Below are 21933 nucleotides of genomic sequence, written 5' to 3'. Positions count from 1 at the left end.
TAAATACACACATATATATGCACAAGCATATAATGCCTCCTCTTCAGATAATCACCCACGGAAATTATTAATTTGGAGGAAAGAATTTTAGCCTCTAATGACCAGTCACTGCTGAGGTGATTCTCAGTCCTTATTAAATGACCCAGTCTCCCTCTTCACTTCCAGTACCTGGCCTCCTTCCTCTGGGGAGAAGGTGGAGTTTGTACAACAAGACTACAAAGCAAACCAGAAATAGAGAGGAAAACTGGGGGTGTCCCAGCAAGCCTGGCCGGCCAGGTGCTCCACCTGAGCCATCTGCAGTCTGGGCCCTGCCTGGGGACCAGGTGAAAGGGGCATGGGGAACCTCCCTGCAAGGGGCTCCTGCCCCTTTTGCCCCCAAGACCTACCACAGGTCTAGCCCTACATGTGGGTAGGAGAAGGTGGTAATAATGGGGGGAAGCAACAGTGCTGAAGTTGAGGTAAGTAGGAGAAGCAAGAAGTGGTGACACTACCTTTTCCTCAGCGTTCTCTCTGAGGCTAATGAGGCTGGAGGGGTGGCCTCTGGAATATGAGCATTTGCCTGGAGAGATGAAGAGCCACCAATGCGTAGGTCAGTCAGTGACCCAACAGGAAAGTCAGTCACTGATGGTGGCCCGAGGAAAAGTGAAGTCAGGAACGGTGCACCGGGACATGGAAATGAGGAACCCGTTTCACGTGCTGCCTCTTTTTGCATAGTAGATGTCTGAGTACCACCTGTTGGGGACTGGATCCCATTCCCCACAAAGACATGTTCAAGTCTTAATCTGTGCTCCTGTGGATGTGAACCCATTTGCATGTAGGACCTTTGAAGATGTTATCTTTCGTTAAGGTGTGGGCTCATTTGTGAAGAACATCTTCCAAGATGTTATTGAGATTTGGCCGAATTGGACCAGGTGGGTCTCAACCCATGTAACAGAAGGCCTTCCAAACAAAGGAAATTAGACCTGGCAGTAGAAGCCAGAAGTCAGGGGAACCCAGAAGTGCAGGCACAAGGGAAGAGAGGTTGCCATGTGATGGTCAGAAGGCCACAGATTCAGAGAAAACAAGCCTAGCCAGGACCTTGATGTTGGACTTCTAGCCTCTACAACCATGAGTCAAAAAATTCCTGCTGTTTAAGCCAACTAGTATGTGGTGTTGGGCATAGTGGCCCTGGCAAAGTAAGGCACCACTTAAAGCTATTGTTCCTATTTAGTGCATTCACTTCAATTTAAATAAACTTCTTGTTATCAAAAGATACAGCTAGTTATCTTCTAGGCCACCCTTTCAGATAGCACCTGGCACAGTAGTTGGATTCATGTGATTTTAGGACAGTCATTGCCAGGATGGAAAGAGCAAAGCTCTGGGGTTCAGTCAGTGCTGACAGCTTGTCATTTCATTATGACTCTTGGAAAAACATGGGAATTTATTCAGAATTTATAAGATCCTTGGAAGAGTATGCCACATGTACTTGAGATTTCCAAGAGAAGAGGCAAGAATCAATTATTCTGTAGCTAAAATGACATTTGACTCTGCAACCACACATATCTAGTAGTGGGACAAAACAATCTGGCACTAAAGTTCAGATGTTTATTCAAAATGAGTCTCCACAATGGAAGAAGAGATAAAGAGGGAAAATACAGAGGAATGACACCAGGCTTGGGGAAAACACACAAGGAATATAAAATGGGCTATTGTTCCCTTTTCCACTTTCCTTTTAAAAAAAATTTTTTTGTTTGTTTTAGGCTATTTTTAGTTTTCAGACCAATTTAAAAAAAAAAAGATAGATCTACTCAGTGCTTGAGGCACTGACAGAGGGAAAGCAAATATACCCAACTCTTATTTTGCTTCTCTCTTTTACATCAAGAAGAGAGGTCTTGAAACTTAAAACTATTGGACAAAGAGAGCTAACAGGGAAATGAAGTTCATGATAAGTAAAAGACACATGAAAGTTTCCTTTTATATGAATTCAAGTACTCTGGCCTAAAATATGACAATTCATGATGAAATTTACCAGTGTGACTGCAAACCAGACAGTACACTTTCAGAAATTAGGGAACAGGCCAATTGTCTTGATTTTCAAAAAGAATAATAAATTCCATTCTGGAAGCAACACACTTAGTAAACCCAATGTTAACTTGTAGCAGAACTCTAAAATGGTTTATCCAATCGTCTCTGAGAAAAGAACATGACCACCACCAACAACCCACAAGGGTTAAATAAAAACAAGGCAGGCAAGGCAGGCCTCATTTTCTCTGTTGAAACCATTACTGGGCAAGTAATCAAGGAAATGCAGACAGAGTATATCTTGGTTTCTGCCAAACATTGAAAAAGTCTTTTATCATGGCCTATGAATAAAGGGCCAAAAGGTGGACGACATTATTGCACGGTCTACCAGTGTGTAACTTATTGAACCTAAGCCCAAAAAGTATTGAGTGAGTGCTGCAAGACTCTCTGTTTGGCCCAATATTATCCAATATTTTTATTAAAAAGCTTAAGACTTGAGAGGAAATGGTTACCAATTCTGTGGGTGACATAAAACTAGGAAGGGGAGCTAAGCTTGGATGCAGAATTATGAATCAAAATGATCTCACGAGCAGCAATGATGTGATGAAATTCAGGTAAAAAATTTTTAAATCCTACCCTGCAGAAATCCTCAGACACATAAATAAGATGGGATCCCTGGAAACAAGACAACTGATGCTAAAGTCATATAATCTCGAATTAGGGTTATCAGATTGGTAGAGGAGGGAAAGACCAGGCTTGACACAAGTCATCAGGAAAGACTCTCAAATTATATTTGGAGAAGCCCAGCCTGGAGCTTCAGGTTATGTCCTCAGAAACCCACTGAAAGACAGTTTGTAATCTGACTAAACACTTGGTGAACATGAGCTCTTACTCTTAGGGAGTCCATTTACTAAAAGAAGGATGAAATTGTCGGTGGGATGAAAGATCTGGAAACCATGAGGGAAAAGGAAAACTTTGCCATGAAAAATAAGAATTCTTCCAGGAAGATCATGGTTGTGGTGGTTAAAAGATCAAACTTGAATCCAAGCTTTGCCACTCACCATGTGACCTCGTGACATTAAGCAAATGGACCACCGTGTCTTCCCTAGAAGTATTATTTGAAGAATTTCCCTTTTCATAAAAACTCAGGCAAGTCTACCCAGTCCGTGTGACATTAAAAGAGAGAAATGGGATCTGTCCCCAGAAGTCAAGGGGCTAAGGTTTGGGCTCATATCAGAATTTTCCTGTAATCCTTATTGTCCAAAAGCAGAATGAGCTACTTTGCGAGGTAGCGAGCTCTATCAGATGCCATGCCTGCAGAGAGATCTGCAAATTCTAAGAGGTAGGTTTAAGACTCTGTAGTTGGATGACATATAACTCAGCAGGTAGGTTTTTTTCCTTATATGCAATATCCATGACCTAATGAGGGAGACAGTATTGTAAAGTGGTTGAAAGATCAAACTCGAATCCAAGTTCTGCCAAACGCTCACCATGTGACCTTGTGGCATTAGGCAACTGGATCACAGTTTTCCTATCTGCAAAATGGGAGGATACAAGCAACTCCACCATCATGTGGATTCTATAAGTCACTGCACAAGAGGCACTCAAACAGTGTCCGGCATATAGAAAATGCCCCATAAAGTTAGCAATTTATTATGATTATTGCACAAGCTTTTTAGTCACTCTGAAGATTCTTGGTTACCAGTTCTGGGCACAGTGTGACGTACACCTGAGCAGACAGGAGGATATCACTGGAAGAGGATGAGGGGGACTGAGGCCTCTCTTGGAGGAAGCTCCTGAGAATGGCTGCTGACTTCTAGAAACCAGCACCGCATGGAGCAAAAGGGAGTAGCTCTGGGGAGCGGCTGCAGCTCCGTGGCTGAGTGCCTGCTTCCCACATAAGAGGTCTGGCTTCAATCCCCAGTTAGCTCTTAAAAAGGGGGGTGGGACATGTAGCAGCCCAAGACCCCTCCTCCTCAGCCACGGACCCTCATGGTTTAAGAAACCAGCTACCACTCCTGGCCGCTTGAAAGCCCCAGTTATTCCTATCCATGAGTCACCCTTAAAATGCAAGCTGCTGCCCCATCTCTGTGGTTGGCCAAGGTCTGGGCTACAGCTCCGGGCATCTAGGGCGCAGCCTCCTTTGAGGACGACGATATCGTCTCCGGTTCCTCACCCAGGTCCACAATGCGGATGGCGTTCTCCTTCTTGGAAAGCCAGAAGGCCGGGTAGACGGGCTCCGAAAACTTGCAGTCGAACTTGTGAACCAGAGTCATGGCGTCAGGCTCTACGCCAAAGAAGGAGAGGGTCCCTCCCGGGAAGTCGATGTAGACCCCGAGCCTCCGGAAAGGACTGGCCTTGAGTGGGGTCTCCGTGTCACTGTGCCAGGCTGTGAACTCCTTCCCGTTCCAATGGAGGCTCCAGGAGAAGTTGTTTCCGGAAATGCAGCTGTTGCGCTCCTCCCCTTGCCGGTCGATGCCCTTGTAGGTCAGGCCAACGTAGGTGCCGGGACCCAAGATCTCCACCTCGAAATAGTACCTGTTCAGGTACAGGCTCTGCTGGGACAGCACCTGCCTCCAGTGCACGAACCTGCTGGGCAGGTCGGGGTAGGGGTGCTCCCAGGGCGTGGTGTTGGTGACCTTGCGGTTGTCCTCCTGGAGCCGGAGGTACCTGTGCGCCGTGTCTGGGTCCAACGTGATGTCACAGGCGTCTGGGAAGGTGCGAAAGGCAAGGGGACAGGGTCAGGAACTGACAGCTGATAGAGAACGCTTTCAACCCAGTAGGCCCCCAAAGCCTGAGAAAATAGCAATCGCCCTGGTCTTAGTTTACCCAGGACACTTCTTGTTCCACTAGTAAGAGTAGGTGGGTTAGGTGGTTAGGTTGGGTATGTGGTCACAGGACAAAAAATGAAAAAATTAAAATCCATGGAACTGCACCACACAAACTGAACCCGAAGTTGGACCATGGACTCTGGTTAATGGCACAATTATAATAAAGATGTGTTTTTATCAATTGTAGCAAAAGTTCCACCCCAATGCAAGGCATTAATAATGGAGCAGCATATGCGAAGCCTGTATTTTATGCACGATTATTCTGTAAACCCACAAAAAATTTTTTAAAAATTAAAAAGACTAGGTGGGTGAAAATCAGAAAACAGAAAGAGTCATTCCATTTGCTTACTTTCTGAAGTTCAAACTTCTTGACATTTACTGGATTATTTGATGACCCGACTCAAGAGATAATATTCATCCATTCACTCATTTATTCATTCATTCATTCAACAAATATACGTGGAAATTCAGGCACTGTTCTACCCAGAATCAGCAAGGGTTTTAGGAAAGAGCACTCATCTTGATTTCATTTGTTCTTTTTTTTTTTTTCCAATATTCGACCATTATTTAGTATGGTGAATTCTTGAACATACCCCCAAATGTATTTCTCTTCCAAATTCCCTCATCCCAAAGAATAGCACCTCCACATACCTAGGTGCTCAAGTTAAAATCAGAAAGTCTGTTTTGACATCTCTTTTGCCTTCATCTCCCTCTTGCCCCTTTCCACATGTAGAAGCAGAAGCAAGTCTTGTGGCTTCTACCTTCTTCTCTCCAGTCCCAGGTTTCAAGTCCTATCTAAGCCAGCACCAAATCGCACTGATGCATTTCTTTATAAGGCTTGTCTTCCCTCCTAATCTATAAGCTCCACATTTTGTGTAGGACTCAATCTATCCCGAGGTCCTAGCACAGCAAAGATGTTCAGTGATACATTAGCTTATTAAAGCTTAAAAAACCTCTCGTGATAAAAAATATATATACCTTGAGACTTTCAGCCTTCTTTGTGTCTATGTAAGAGTAATTATGATGTCTCCTATGGATCTTAGTGGGGTTTTTCTCCATAAGACAGAAACTACTACCACAAATCTCTTTGAGATAAGCCCTTCTCAACCTTGGACTTCTACTGAGATTGCTGAGGGACACCCCCCTTAAGCTTTCCAAAAGCCCTATTTTTGACTGAATGTTTGGTTCTCCGAGGCACTGCCTTTGAAGGCATTTTCAGAACATCCTCTCTCTAGACCTGTTACTTAGGCAGGACTCTTTTGAGGTGTCTAGTGAAAACCCCACATTAAATATAGGGTAAAAGAAATTCTTTTTTTTTTTTTTAATTGTTAAAACACAGTTTCACCAGTGGTCTGTGAAAACACTACATTGTTTAGTTTTGAAAAGAAGTGAAATGCATGCTTCATTCACTTTTTTGTGCTTAAATTGACTTACAAACTAAAAGAAATTCTTAGTGGTCAATGAGACTACATCCTGGAAGAAAAGGACACCCAACATAATAGGTTAAAAAGGAAAAGTGAGTGAATTGTTGCCTTAAAAAGGCTTATATGGGGCAGCTCTGTGTTATTAATAGCCCACCCAAGAACAACAGCAGTGACATTTTTGCCCACCACTAATTTTGGTAATGATTAGCACCTGGATTTTGAGCCATAATTTTTTCTTCCTCTAATTAGATCCAGTCTCCTTAGAGGGTAGGTGATTCTATGTTTTGGGGCAAAAAAAGAACCAGGATTGGTCTGGAATATTCTGTCAGAGCCAGAAAGCAATGATGCTTTTAAGAATGTCAAGGGCAGTGCTTGAAGGAGAGAGAGACCAGCTGGAAAGTGGTACCCAGTGGCCAAGCTGGCAATTTGAGCAGCAGAACTTTGACAATGGGAACAATCTGAGTCAATAAATGGTTATGCAGTCATAATCATACTCAGAAGAGGTAAACTTCTCCTTCCACATGAAAAAAAGACGTTTGTAATACAAAAAGAGGGATTATGATAGGATATGTTTAGTTTTTATTTTAATGTTACAATTAAAAAGTATTTGGTTTCTTATTTTGTTATGCAGATGCACTTCTGCCAGGAGGCAGGAAAGAATAAATAAAGGAAACCGTGGGGAAGCCAAGAAGAACTAAGAAATAAAACAGCAGACAATCATCTGAACCTGAGGCCCCATGTAATGAGCAGGAAGAAAAGGAGTCCAGAAGTTAGGACAGCCTGTGGCCACCTCCAGAAACCAAACAGAAGCAAGACTCAACAGCATGTTCCAAAAAGATGGATTAGCCAAATATCCTGAAAATGAGCACTGCCTACACAGATGCCGTCCTTCCTCTCCTGGGAAATGAAGCCTTGTGGATGTGTTGATTATAATATACTAATTAGGAATACAGTGTTTTTAATAATGCTAACAGACCAGATCAATACCACATGATGACAGGATTGGGGTTATGCAATTCTGACCAAACCAGACTCAAAAGTATATCATTCATCAACTGCCCAGAATTCTTCAGAAGTATCAAGGTCATGGAAAGACAAAGAAAGGCTGAGGGACTTCCCAGATTTGAGGAGACTAAGGGGTCGTGAAACCATCTGGATTGACTCTGGGTCAGAAAAAGAAATCGGTGGAAGAGTTGGTGAAGTTTGAACAAATTCTGTAGATGAGTTAAAAGCATTGCATCAGTGTTAATGTGCTGATTTTGATTCATGCGCTGTGGCTATGTAAGGTGTTAACATATGGGGATGCTGGATGAAAGGTATGTGGGAATTCTTTGTTCTGTTTTTCAACTTTTTGTAAATCTGAAATTATTTCAAACTTTGAAGTTAAATTTTTTTTATTAAAAAAATTTTAAAGTGAATCATTTAGGGTTAAATAGGAGGTTGCAAGAATCTGAAACCTATATAAAAGATGGCAGTTCTTGCTTCAGTAAAGTATCAATACACTGATATCAAAAACTAGGGAAGAGGAAACCATTCACCACAACTTACACTGGAGGAACTCTTTTCTGCTGCTGGGCTCAGGTTTTGAGGTCCAATATTTACGCTGAACGACGGCAGACACTTGAGTTCTGATGTCATACTCCTCTAGAAAATCAAAGAGTTGTGAATGCACACCTGTCTGGGTGATCAGGAGAACCTAAAAGGAGGCAGGACTTCCCAGCAGCCCTTCCTAGGGTTTCCTGGGAGAAGCAGGGCCGAGAAACTAGCAATGTGTCAGAGACCCATGCTCAGTGGATCACATTTCTCTCACTGACGAAGCAAAATAAGCTTTCAAAGACCCAAGACTGACTTGGATTTCACTTAAAGCTACAGGCATCAGAGACCCAAGAAGCTAGTCTTAGAAATGCCAGCCAATTGCCAGGAATGTGCCCAGCTCATCTTCTCAACTGTAAAATAAAGCCGTCAAGATACGTGTCCATTGGTAACATGGTCCAGCTGAAGGACGGCTTTGAAAAATGAGACATTGCTTCTGATTTTGCCCTCCCTCTCCTTGCCCTCTCCTGCCCCCTCCAAGAGACACATCCCACAGCCAATGGCCCGGGAAGCTTCTCACCTTCCTTGGCAAACTCTTGGAGCTTTTCCTTATAGTTCTGCAGCAGCTGGACTATGTGCACAGTGGAGTCTGTGATGACCTTTCTTATACCCGAGAGTTTATCCTTGAGTCCGATGTACACGCTAGGGAAGGCGCTATCCTCGGTGTTCTTAAACTTGCAGTATTCCTGCAGAACAGGAGATATGGCAGAAATTGGATGAGTTTCTCAATTTCTTTTTTTTTTTTTTTTAAAGATTTATTTATTTATTTAATTTCCCCCCCTCCCCTGGTTGTCTGTTCTTGGTGTCTATTTGTTGCGTCTTGTTTCTTTGTCTGCTTTTGTTTCTTTGTCCGCTTCTGTTGTCATCAGCGGCACAGGAAGTGTGGGCGGCGCCATTCCTGGGCAGGCTGCACTTTCTTTTCACGCTGGGCGGCTTTCCTCGGGGGCGCAAGTGCGCGTGGGGACTCCCCCACGCAGGGGACACCCTTGCGTGGCACGGCACTCCTTGCGCGCATCAGCACTGCGCATGGCCAGCTCCACACGGGTCGAGGAGGCCCGGGGTTTGAACCGCGGACCTCCCATATGGTAGACGGACGCCCTAACCACTGGGCCAAAGTCCGTTTTCCTCTCAATTTCTTAAACTGGACTGTGTGGTGGCGTAGAGCTAGGTACCTCCAGAAAAACATGTTCTTAATCCCAATCCACTCCTGTGGGTATGAAGCCATTGTACGTCGTACCTTTTGATGAGGTCACTTCAGTTAAGGTGTGGCCCAGCTCACTCAGGATGGGTCTCAATCCTATTGCTGAAGGCCTTATAGGGAAGGCCACAGAGAGAGGGAGAGAAAGCCCAGAAACTAGAAGTTAATGGAAGAGAAAGGAGGAGCCAGGAGAGGCTACCATGCACATTGACATATGGTAGAAAAGCCAAGGACTAAGGATCACCAGCCGGCAGCCCTGGAAGGCCAATCTTCTGGGAGAAAGCATTGCTTTGATGACACCTTGAGTCTGAATTTCTCCAGGCCTCAGAACTGTGAGCCAATAAATTCCTGATCATGGTATTACATGGTATTTGTTTTAGCAGCCAGGGAATTAAAAACAGTTTTCTTTTCTCATTAGGTCAGTTTCTGTACTGGTAAAATGGGGTTGACAGTAATGTGTAGACCACAAAGAAAGTGTATGCAAAGTGCCCAGCCTGGGGTCTGACAACACAGAATAGCAATCACTTATTTTTTACGCTGGGAAAGACTGATAGAAATCAGGAGATACTGGATGCTCATGAACAGCTCTAATGCACAGCCCTGAGTGGGAGCCAAAGAACAAGAGCACATTTTATGCCAACATGCCAATTAAATGTCCTAGTTTTCCAGGGCTGCTATGACAAATACTTTCAAATGGGTAGCATAAACAACAGGAATGTATTATCTTGTGGTTCTGGAGGCTACAAGTCCAAACTCAAGGTCTCAGCAGACCATGCTTTCTCCCAGAGTCTGTAGCACTCTGGCACTGGCTTGCCACAGTCCTTGGGGCTCCTTGGTTACATCTCTGCCTCTGTCTCATGGTCATTTAACTCATTCTCTGGCTTCTGATTTCTGGCTTCCACTGACCGCATCCAAATTTCCTTTGCTTCTAGGGACTCCAGTCATATGGGTTAAGGTCCACCCTGATTCAATTTGGCCTCATCTAAATAGGATCTTCAAAGATCCTATTCATAAATGAGCCCACACCTTAATAATAATAACATCTTCAAAGGACTTATTTACAAATGGATTCAGACTCACAGGAATGCAGATAAAGGCTTGAATATATCTTCTGTGGGGAACAGGATTCAATCACCAATAGGAAGTAAGAGTCTTGCCCTGTTCTTTCCATCAGTACTTTTCTTAGGTATTTTAAAAACAAGCCATAGCATGAAATAGAGGAGCTGGCGGCAGCATTCCGAAGATCCACAAGCATGCCTCTCAACAGGTATGCTGCCTTTTCCTTTTCAATTCAATTCAACAAATGGTTTCCTATAATTCTTAATCTATGCATTAGAGCTTGAAACACATTTTCACATAGACACATTAAACCACTTAAATTTTAAAACAACACAATGATCAGGAACGATTGCTTTCAGAAGTAAGATAGTAATAAAATTCAAATATCATTGGAGCTTTGAAAAGCAGACAGGGTGCAGTAGAAAATTTAGTAATTAAAACAGTTGTACAACAATGGATGGATCAGTGGAAAAGAAGAAAAAGTCTAAAACCAGAGAGTTGACAGGGAGAAAGATGGATAAACATTTTAATATTGTATATAGATTTAGTACTATACATGATAAAATTAGAAATTTCAACCAGTGGGGGAAAGGATGCATTATTTAATAAATGGTGTCAATTCAGCTTGCAAACAATTTAGGGAAAAACAAGTCATCTTTCACCAAAATAGATAAATGAGTTATCTTATTCTAAAATACATTTTATACTTATTAAAGTTCTTTGTGTTTAAAATGAAGTTATAAAAGGGGGAAGAAAATAAAGGGAACTTGCTTATATACTCTTCGGACAAGATGTCTTGCAGAAACCCGTAATATAGGAAGCCTAGTTTTTATTAAGATTTTCTTTGTTTTGCTAATGAACAGTAAAGGAAATAAAAGAAAGAGAAACACTCTGTCAGTAAGTTTTAAAAACTCAATCAGGAAAAATTGTTTTTGTTTATACATATTAGAGCTGGAAGGAGCCTTGAAAATGACTTATTCCAACCTGTTCCTTTGATAAGTGAGGAATTTGAGACCCAGAGAGGTTAAGCGACTTGCCAAAAATCACAGAGCTATTTGGTGACAGACCCAGGATGGTGGAACTTATGCCCAACATAGTGTTCCAGCCCTGCAAGATTATATATTTTTCAACCCTCAGGTTAAAGGTGTATCGCTTCATATGTAATAACGCACTGCAATGAAAAGTCCCATCTCCTCTGAGAAGACTTCCTTAATTCCTCCAACCCACACGGCTCCCTCTGAGAGGCAGCAGATCTCCCGTCTCATCCCTGGCAGGCAAGCCCCCATACTATTGCCAGAGGGATTGATAAAACGTTCTGATCTGATCACTCCCCACCTCCTCTTAAAGCCCTGCATTGGCTTCTGTGACTTCAGGATCTCAAACAAACATGTCCCCTACCCAGATGCCTGCCTGGCATCCTGGGCTCCACCCTTGCAAAGTACATTAGTTCCCCAGATCAGTTGTGCCTTCTCAAACCTCTCTGCCTTGGCAATGCTGTTCCCTCTATCTGAAACATACTTCTCCTTTGTTTTGTCAATCAACCGGCTTTTATTTAGAAAAAAGAAGCCTGTCATTTCTTTGGAATGTTTCCAAAGAATCAAGTCCACCCTGGGCAGCCCACATGGTGGCTGTTTGGAGATACTGATGGAGAAGGTATTTGGACACCATCATTCAGGAAAAAACTCTTTAGAGGGTTAGGGTCCGAGGCCTTCCTACTGCTCTTGGTCTATCAGTGACTGGGATTTTGGTCCAGACACCCAGGCTCATACCCAGATGGAACAGCTTCTGCGAAAAGGCTGGTCCTCCTCAGTAACCCCTTGGGATCACATTCCAGTAAAGGAAAGGCAAAACCTGGCTCCAGCCTCCCCCCTCTGGGAAGTCTTCCCAACCTCTCCTTCATTCTGCTGAGTCAAGACCTGCTTCTCTCTGTTTCCACAGCACCCTGGGCACCCCACTTGGCACAGAGAGATTCCACTGGTTGCCTCCATCAAGCTGGCTTTTGAGGACAAGGACAAGGTCGTTATTCACTTTATGCCCCAGTTTCTGGCATGGGCCCAGATGAGCGCAGGTGCCTCCTCTTCCACCTCCCACGCCTACCTCTAGGAACAGGACGGTGTTGCTGATGGTGGCCATCTTCTCCAGCTCCTGCTGGCTCTTCTCCATCTCCATGCTCCTGTGCTCCAGGTGGGCCTTGATGCCATTGGCCTGGCTCAGAGCAGCTTGCTCCTTCTCTTCCAGGAAGAGCATCACGTCAGCCTGGGCTTTCCTCACAGCAGCAAGGAGTTCCCCAAACTTCTCCTCGGCCACCACCTTCACCTCTGAGACAGACACCTGGGGGCAGGGCAAGCAGGCAGCCAAGAACTCATTAGCAATAACCTTATCAAAGCTCAGCAGACAAAAATGATAAAGAAAATGTGGATGCATGCTGCTACATGGATGAACCATGGAGACATCAAGCTGAGTGAAATAAGCCAGACATAAAAGGACAAATATTGTATGACCTCAGTCACATACAGTATCTGAAATAAGCAAATTCAAAGAGGCAGAACACCATTTATGGACTACCAGGGGCCGAGGGGGTAAGGGAAAGACAGAGTTATTGCTTAAGGGGTGCAGAGTTTCTGTTTGAGGTGATGAGAAAGTTGGGGTAATGGATATAGATAATGGTAGCACAATATTGTAAATGTAATTAATACTACTGAATTGTACCCCTGGAAATGGTTAGAATGGGAAAATTTCAGCTGTGTATGTCATCACAATAAAAATTTTTTATATATAAACCTGAGAAACATGTAAATTAGAAAGCAATTTTCAATTGTGAAAGAAAGCTTTTATTCTGATATGAATTCTGGGTTCCTGGGAAAGGGATTTGTTCTCCAGGGTGTGCACCCTTTTTTACCCATCCTTCAACCAAGGCTCCATTTGATGGGAAAGTAAATTATAAGTCTCTGGGATCTCTTCCAGCTCTGACAGTCTGGGGCTGGGATTCAGGCTCCTGAAATCAATTTTCCTACCCTAAACAGCTCAAGGATTCAGTTTACTTCATAGCTCTATTTGCCATAGTAAATTAATAATTTAATTTTTTTTTAAACAAATCAGCAGCATGAGCTAGCTTTCCCTCACATTTCTTAGTATCTGGTCAAACTGACCATGAGAGCCATGGTGTCTTCTACCGGTTATAAGGTCTTCACATTATCGAGGGTGGATGTGGATGAGCCCAGCACCCAAGCAGGAGCAGGAAGAGCAGAACTATGTGGAGCAGAATGCTACATTCAAATAAAATAGAAAACCAAAGCAATGCAATAAACAGTAATGATTTACACAAGTGGGATGCTTCACCCATCAACAACTTTTATAAATGCCTCCAATTGATATTGTATGTGCAAAGTCAGTCCAAGTTTTAAATGTTGTCCTCTTCTCTATAGCAGTTTTTAAGGTTCGGTGTTGACAGCTCTCTCTGATAGGTACGGTCTCATCCTCACTGTACAGGCACTAAAGATCTCATTAAACTTAATATAAAGGTCTTTGTTATATTATATCCTTTGTTCATGCCCCTTTCACCTCCAGCCCACAACCTTGAACCCATTCTCTGCCTGCCTCAGCCTCCCCTGTGGTTCCCACCCAACCTCATCCCATCCAAGAGTGCTCTGAGCAGCCCATTCAGGTGAAATCTGTTTCATGTTTCATCCCAAGAGTAAAGCTCAAGCCTGGATGTCCAGAGCACCAAAGAGAGTCAAGGAAACAGACTCGCCCCCCTGGTAGAAGATGGATAGGGAAAGGAGCGAGGAAGGGAGAACAGACCCAGACAAATGAGGGGGTCCGGGCATGGAGAGGCCCCCAAAACAATGGGTCTCTGGGCCCAGGGCAAGTGGGAGCCTTGAGGTTTGAAGGGAGATGGGAAGAAGAAGTGAAGGCAGCAGCTAGGAGGGACTGTACTTGGCTGAAGACTCCAGCTCGGTCCAGGGCCCTGGATTGCAACCACACAGGAATGCCCAGTACCTGACCAGTCTACAATCTGATGGAAGAGAGACAAATTAACAGGAGAAAGGAAGCCAGATGGAAAGAAATGTATAACCTCCCTACTGCATCATTTTTTGGCCACTCTTCCATCGTCTATTGGTTTCCTTGAGGCTGGGACAGCCGGACAAAGTTGGAGGCAAATAAACTGTGGTTATGGAATTAAGGGGGAGGATAGATGGGGAATTTTCTCCAAATTCCTCAAGCCCAAACCATGACCAGCCTAAAGACCGATGGTGGTGTTGAGAAAAAGGGCAGCAAGGGAGGCCATTTGGGCAGCCCCTTTAAGAAACAAAGTTTTGGAATCAGAAGGTTTTTCTGGGACAGCTTGCCACCTGTCACTTCTCCTAAGACCTGGCCTTCCTTCCAAGGACAGTTACCCCAAAGCTAAGGCAGCAAAGACCATCCCAGCCCTTCACACCTTCAGACCCAGCACTCAAGTACTGCCTGAAGACTGAAGACCTGAGGTCCAGGGAAATCACCTGGGCCCTACATGGGTCAACCAGACCAGCACACCTGCTCCCAGGGACCCTCGCTCTCTCCCTCTTCTCACCTGCCTGGAAATAGGGACCCTCTGCTATTATTTATTAATAGGCTTTATATTTTAGAGCAGTCTTTAGGGAAAAAATGCGCAAAATATAGAGATGTCCCGTATATCCCCGCTATACACAGACAGTTTATTATTAGCAAATGCTGAAAAATAAGAATGCTGTATTACAAGAAGAGTCTTGGTTCTACTCTATATTATCAAAAAGTAAATCATGAAGTGATGAATGCACAGTAATGTGATTATACCAGACACAACTGGTTGTACACTTTGGATGGATTGTATGCTCTATTAATATGTATCACTAAAATCGATTTGTCTAAAAAAGTAGATCACTGGGCAGCTGTAACAAATCATGACAGCAAAGTGAGGCTACCCCATGATGTAGTGGACTGAATCAACAGTTTCCATTTGCTGAGAAATCCCAGGAGCCTGTGGCTTACAGCACCAAACCCACAACCCCTGGGGGGCCTAGCTGCCCCTGTGTGCTGAACACTGTCATCCAGACCAGCCTTACCAAGACGGATTTGTGGTTGGCTTGGAGCCTGGCGATGGCATTTTCATTCAACTTGAGTCTCCGTTCCAGGTCTAACTGGGCACACCGAAGTTCAGCCTGAGAAGAAGAAAGAAGAATTCTCAGGGGAAGCAGCATAGCTCACACAGAAGTTCCCCGAAGGGCAATGGCACAGTTCATCACTGAGTTCCCAGACCTTCTTCCATGAAAAGGAGAGTCTGACCCAGAAGTTCCTCTCTAGACACCAGTCTACAGTGCCCTAAGCAGAGATCAAGAGGTAAACTGTGTGCTGGCATCCACCTAGGGCAGAACTCAGCAAGACCTCACAGTATCCTTACAACAACCATGTTAGGTAGATATAACCATGATCTCCATTTTATAGGTGACAAAACTGAGATAATTATCCAAGGTCAGACAATTAATCAATGGATTTGAACCTGGCCAGTCTGACCCCCAGATCCAAAACTCAGAATAGCATGGCACTAAGCCAGGTGGCCAGGTTGGGGTCCCAATTTTCCCACCTCGCAGCTGAGTCTTGAACAAGTTTACTTTGTTTCTCTAAACTTCCATCTCTTCTCCTGTGAACTGAGGATAAATGAAGTGTCTGCTTTATAAGGTTATTGCATGTTAACTGAGGAGTTGGTTTAGTACCTGGCAGGTTGTAAACGTTCCATAAATCCCAGTGGTTGTCACGATTAAGATCACGGCCGTGTTCATGGTCATCATTGTCGTTACCCTCCATCCTCCATCCTCTCCTGCAGGCAGGCACAGCTTGCCTGAGAAGCTCAGGATGGCCTGCTTTGACCCCACTGCCACGCATCACTCCCGCCTCCCAGACTCACTCAGCACTTTCCGCCAAGGAGCATGCCAAGGCACAGAGCTGAGCCCAATTTAAACATCAAAAGTTCCTGTCACTTTCCTGCTTCTGCGAGGACAAGAGATAGCAAAATAGAAAAGAAAAAAAAATACCTTTAAGTGCCTTTAATAGCTAAAGTCTGAATTAGAAACTGTGAGTCATCATGCCTAGTGAAACTCAGACAGCATAAATTAAGGATCCCTCCCTTCTGGCCCTGAAGCCAGGGTGGTGGAGGGGGAATTCCAGTCCCTCCAGCAGAGGAAGCAGCAGGCAGGGAACTCCCCTCCTGAGACACTCTCCGTAGAGCAGGTGACATTTGCTGAGGTTCTGAGGTTCTGGGACATGGAGCAGAGGGAGCCCCAGGGACCTCCCACCCCTGAAAGCTCAGGAGTGGAGTGGGGGAGGGGGCGGCCTGGCCTGTTTAGAGGCAATCGTGCTACAAGGTGACCCATTCCGTGGGGCAGGGAACATGAACCGCTTGGTTAAGGTGATGGAAGGCACACAAAGCACACCCTAGCAACGGGCTCATGTGGCATGGCGCCTAAGCAGCATGTGTGCTCTTGTAGTCCACTCAGGATGACCCAAGCTCTGGGGACACACCCAGAGAGTATTCAGCAAGGGGGTTTCAGGAAAGGGGCTTCTCTTCGCTGTCTCTAGACTGCCATAAAAGGAGAAAAGGACTCCTCACTACCCAGTGGAGACCTCCCCGAGTGAGTCACCCCAAGGGCAGGCACTCCCAATTACAACAAAAGGTTGGGCCACTTTGGTAGACCAGTATCTCCAGTTATTCCTGTTCTGGGAAAATGGTGGGGTGCCTGAGTCCATGGCTTCAGGGTTCCATATACACATCTCAGGCTAGAAGCAGGACCATGATGCTCACAAGCACAGACAGCCACAGATCTAAGGGCACAGTACGCCCAGTCTATTTCAGCAAGGCAATGGCAAATGGTGTGCAAGGGCATAATATCTTAGGGCAGAAGACCTGACACTTGCTGGCTCATGAACGGGGACACATCATTTAGCTTCCTCTCCTCTAGGACAGAGCCGCATAAACATGTTCCTTCTCCGTCTACAGGGTGAATGTTGCATGGAGAGCTTGGTGTCTAGGGGTTAGGATAGAGATGCAAATAGGAAAAGAAGAGAGAAGAAAATTCCAGATGGTATCAGTTCCTTCAAATTTCTGACCATGTTATGTTGGTTTGTCTGGTGAGTTTGCATTTAGTAGAACCAGTGTCCCATCCTAATTTCATCGTCGGTCATTTCATCCTCCTACATGCCAGTCCAGGCAAATAACACACACTCCCTGCTCTTGAAAGACTTTACAACCTGACAGAATAGCTAACAAAAAACAAATTATGTAATACTGAATGCTAGACATTCTTCAGAGTTCCCTAGAAAAAATTCTTTCCCCAAGGGGCCTCAAATCATCCATCTGGCCACCAGCACACGGGTGGCAAACAATGCCGGTTAACTGTTCCCCAAACAAGCATGAAAACTCTCTGCTCTCAGACACCAGGACTCCTGCTAGGGATTGTCCCCTAATTCAGCATCCAGCCCAGAACTTTCTGGAACCAATATTGAGACAGAGGTCAAATGTCTTGGCCTGGCGCATGTGGATTTCAAAGACTCAAGACAGGGCCCCACCCAGCTCAGATCTTTCCTTCTCCAGGACACCTGTCCTGATCTCTCACCAGCTGGTGACCTCTCCCTCTTTTGAACATGCAATGGTTGCATTGTACCAACACTTTGGCATGCCACTGAGCCTGGCATGTGCATTGGCTTGCTGATTAGAGTTCAAGCGACACAATGTAGTCTGGCATTTACCCATTGTAAGCACTCGGTCATTTTGAGAAGCTTCAAGAAGAACGGGAATGAACCAGGTGTAAGAACAAACAAAAAAAGTGGGTCACAGAAGGAATCTCAATTTTACCACACAGACACCCACACACATGGTCTCATTTCCAGGGCAGCCAGCCTGAGCCTCAGAGCAGGGGAGAGGACTGAGCAGCTTCCAGACAAGACCAGCTGCTCTTAAAAGGGAAGCGTCCTCAGGAGCTGGCCTAGGCAAAGGGAAGTATAAAGATCCCCATTGGGAAGAGCTAGGCTCTGGAATCCCAGCAGGGTAGGATAAATAATTAATCAGAAACACCCTCCTCTCAAAATCCAAACAGAGTTTTTGCCTACAGACATAACTAGGAACCCTGGGAGCGTAAGAAAGGGCTCGTATGGCTTACCTTGTACACCCTAAGTAGATCTCATCTGCTTGGTTTCCTCCTGGCGTCTCCCGCCATTTGCAATTTCCTACACACAACATGCCTGCCGTAGTAATTATTAACCTTTAACACGGTCCAAGGTGACCTTCAGCTAGTAACTCCCGCAAGCTGGGCCAACGTTAGGGCTGATAACCCTTATCAAGTAACCCTGGAAGAAACTGTAGCCTCATCAATGTACCATGTGCTCTGAGTTAGTCTCTTGAGTTCCCTGTGAGAAATCTTACAGCTCCTAAGATTTAGAGGAGTCCCCAGGAGTGTAACTACATTTACAGGGTAAACAGCTGAAATCAGGGTGAAATGGCAAGAGCTCTCTTACGCCTGCCAGGAAGCAGAAGGTTGTGAAATGGGGCCATCACCAAGAATCTGGGCTGTCAGGCCTGTACTCATGATCGCTTTCTGGCCCCAAAAACAAACAAAATAAAAACAACTGCCCTAGAGTCCTTTGCCCATGTGTCCTTATTTTACCTTGCACAGCTCAGTTCTAGGATATCTGAATTTGGGCTTCTGGACATGCTCTGTATGACTCTCCCTGGTTCAGAATGACAACGACCCTAAGGCTTTATACCCACCAGGCATCCTATGTTTAAAATTCAGTTTGTCACTATTCTGGCACAGTCATGGAGCATTTTTTAAAAGAAACACAGGAAGTTATAGATAATGTTTGCCTCTAAGGAGGGAGACCTGCTTTTCCTGGTGTTGTCTATTGTAATGTTTGATGGAGGTGGTTTTTAACGTGTACGCATATAAGTTTTCTAGATAAAAATAATAAAATTCATATATCACTTCCAAGGAGAGATGCTCTATTCTAACATCTCTGCTGACATATGTGTGGCAGGTTTTGGAGCCAGAAATGAAAGTGAGGTCATAACCCTGTGCTCTTGGGGTCCTTCACTCATGTTCCTCTAGTAGCCTGGCTTTCCACGGGCTTCCATTCATTATTTCATGACTTAGTCCATTGTATGAACTTGAACAAGGTGGCAGAGATAATGAAAGTCCCCACCTCATAGAGTTCTGTGAAGAGACGGTGTGAAAAATCCAGGCAGTGCATTTAGCACATAGTAATGATCAGTAAGTGCTCCTGTCCTCAAGTATCAGGAGTTTTATTCTTTATCTGTCCCTCTGTTGATACAGTGCCTCTTTGTGGTTTACAGAAGGAGGGAAATGAAATGGCAGGGACCCGCTCTCCCGACGGAAGCATTGCCTGACCCTTGAGAAGCTGGACACAGCTGCAAGTGGCTTCACAAGCCGGAAACAGTGACTCACTGACTTCTGGAATACAGAGCTTTCCAGAACAGTTCCCATGAACACTAGATAGAATCAACTGGAGGACAGGTCCTGGAGAGCAAACCATCCAAAAGATCCTCCTTCCCAGAGACCCGTTTCCTTTGCTGCCCAGGTATGGTGGGCCAAGGAGTTGGGGAGGGTCTGCCGGCTGTGTTCTGTGCCGAAAGAGAAGGGCCCTGAGTATGACTATGGGACAAAAGCCCACAGCACTTCTCAGTTGAAAAAAAAAAGTGTCAGGGAAGTCAAAGTGTGAGAAAGTTTTACCAATCCCCAAGAATTTCTCAAGGTGTCAGCTTTAGGGCAAAGAACAGTCCATTGTTCTGGAAACAGTTTCCTTTTCCAGTGGAAATATAGTTACAGGTTAGACTCATAGGGTTTCTCCTCCTCTCCTGAGTCCTCCATCTGGTGAGGAACTGGTATGTTTCCCTACATTAAGCCACACTTGATATTACACCTGTCTGTAAGTGTCAAGTCGCTGTTTCCAAGCCCTTGAGTTTCACACCAGTACCTCTAGAGTGGCGCTTTCTATGGGTCATTTGTTGGGGAAAAGGAGAAAGTAGGAGACAGGTTGAATTCTTTTCTCTTGACATTCTGTCAAATCTCATGTTTTGTTCACTGTTGGTGAACAAACGAGCAAGTGTGGGGAGACGTGGACACAGAGAGAGAGCAGGTCAGGTTGGGCTGAGATGGGGACAGAGTTCCAATGCAAAGTGCCACAGATATTTACACCAGGGTAACAGCCTGATATGAAGGCCGAAGTCCTTAGAGAAGTGAGCTCGGGGCACAGCAGTGCGGAGGGCAGACCCAGGAGCCACCCAGCGGCCCAGCCTCTCCCTGGGCGCAGCATCTCCCGGCCCTCCTCGGGGACCCCAGGCACTCACCTCCACGTCCCGGCGGGCTGTGTCCAGGGGGACAGAGGCGTGGCCCCTGTGCTCGCCCTGCCCGCACTGCTCGCAGATGCACTGAAGTTCCCGCCGGCAGAAGGCCACCAGCGGGCTGTGGTGGGCGCGGCAGGTGTGCAGGTGGCAGTCCCTCACGGGCTCGGTCAACTGGTGGCCGTGCAGCTTGCTGTTCTCCTGGTGCGGCCGCAGGTGCTCCTCGCAGTAATTCACCATGCACGTCAAGCAGGATTTCACCGCCCTCACCCTGCTGGTCCCCAGGCAGAAGTCACAGGGGATCCCCGCCTCGCCCCCATCACCGGGAGCCCCCTGCTCTGCAGAGTCACCGCATTGCCCCTCGGGGCTCCCCAGGGGGGCCCTGTCTTCTCCCTCCGGGCTTGCCGGCAGGGAGTCTGGACTGAGAGGGGCCAGGGTGTGCGCGGTGACCCGGGGCAGCGGCCCTGGGGCCATCAGGTCCAGCTCAGCCATCTGGAAGGCTGTCCCAGGCTGTCCTTCCTCAGCCTCTTCGGCCCAGGAACTGGGCAGCCCAAGTCACACAAAAGAGCCACGCCTAGGAGACTGCAGCGTTGCAGGATTTTAACTGTTTCCTCCCTCCCGGAGGAAACTCGGTTACTCACTGGTCTTGCTCAGGGCTGGACGGCAGCCAGCTGCAGTGACAACAAGGCAGCTCCGTGACTCAGCTGAGCACTGGGCTGAGCACCTCTCCTCCCGGGCTCAGGTCCCGCCTCGGGTCAGCCCCCGAACTCCCACTCTTAAGGGATCATTTGTACCCCACTGGCTCTGCTGGAGACCATGAGTGTCTGTGGCTGCCCTGGAAAGGACTGGAGGTTCTTGTACTCTGCTGCAATTCATTCTTGCTTTATGTGGTTCAACATGCTCAGCTTTTTCCTTTTTTTTTTTAAATATGTTTTTATTACGGAGGTTGTGAACTTACAAAACAATCATGCATTTGTGTAGAATTCCCATACAACAACCTCCACCAACACACCACACTGCTGTGGAACATTCGTTAGAGATTATGAGATAATATCATCAGACTATTACCACTAACTATGGTCCACAGCATACACTTGGCATATTTTTTCCATACCCCCCTATTATTATCACAATACATCTTTGGCATTGATCCAAGACTATTACAGTATTGCTGTTAACTATAGTCCATGGGTTACGTCATTGTATTTTTCCCATGCTTCTCCACATTCCTCCCACCCTGCAATCATGACATACATCCACTCTAGTTCACAAAAGGACATTTTTGCATTTGTACTATTAATCACAATTCTCATCCATCTCTGCATTCACTGTGTTATTCAGTCCCTAGATTATTCTCTAGCTTTCTTCCTACCTCCCCGCCCCCCCCCCCCCCCCCCACTCTTTAAAGGGAACTAAACCATAAGGACCTCAGAGAGAGGGCAGCTAGCTTTTATCCCACCT

General features: G+C 45.6%; 1 protein-coding gene across 3 annotated transcripts; it reads right to left on the bottom strand.

The window, feature by feature from the left end:
- Positions 1-1570: 1570 nt before the first annotated feature.
- On the bottom strand, positions 1571-21056 carry TRIM16 (tripartite motif containing 16). Of its 3 annotated transcripts, XM_071210311.1 has the most exons (7): positions 18275-18292; positions 15836-15939; positions 15188-15283; positions 12204-12437; positions 8370-8535; positions 7805-7900; positions 3987-4711 (listed from the first exon to the last, which is right to left on the bottom strand). In XM_071210311.1, the coding sequence occupies exons 2-7, from the start codon at positions 15908-15910 to the stop codon at positions 4128-4130; spliced, it is 1251 nt and encodes a 416-aa protein (XP_071066412.1). In that variant the 5' UTR covers positions 15911-15939; positions 18275-18292; the 3' UTR covers positions 3987-4127. The 3 variants fall into 3 exon arrangements, with proteins under 3 accessions (XP_004469074.2, XP_071066412.1, XP_004469075.1); XM_004469017.5 differs by lacking the exons at positions 15836-15939; positions 18275-18292 and adding an exon at positions 20479-21056 and having other exon boundaries at positions 1571-4711; XM_004469018.5 differs by lacking the exon at positions 18275-18292 and having other exon boundaries at positions 15836-15955.
- Positions 21057-21933: the final 877 nt, after the last annotated feature.

Source organism: Dasypus novemcinctus, chromosome 21 (assembly GCF_030445035.2).
Source record: "Dasypus novemcinctus isolate mDasNov1 chromosome 21, mDasNov1.1.hap2, whole genome shotgun sequence".
Lineage (NCBI taxonomy): Eukaryota > Metazoa > Chordata > Mammalia > Cingulata > Dasypodidae > Dasypus > Dasypus novemcinctus.
Note: the sequence above shows the minus strand (reverse complement) of the source record. Positions and strands in the feature narration are given on the sequence as shown.

What these genes read in the sequence shown, in the direction of transcription:
- TRIM16 (XM_004469017.5), bottom strand. Translation starts at nt 20,964, where the DNA reads ATGGCTGAGCTGGACCTGATGGCCCCAGGGCCGCTGCCCCGGGTCACC. An exon ending in CAGCCCGCCGGGACGTGGAG is followed by an intron (nt 15,284 to 20,478) that starts GTGAGTGCCTGG and finishes TCTTCTTCTCAG; the next exon opens with GCTGAACTTCGGTGTGCCCA. An exon ending in CCAACCACAAATCCGTCTTG is followed by an intron (nt 12,438 to 15,187) that starts GTAAGGCTGGTC and finishes CCCTGCCCCCAG; the next exon opens with GTGTCTGTCTCAGAGGTGAA.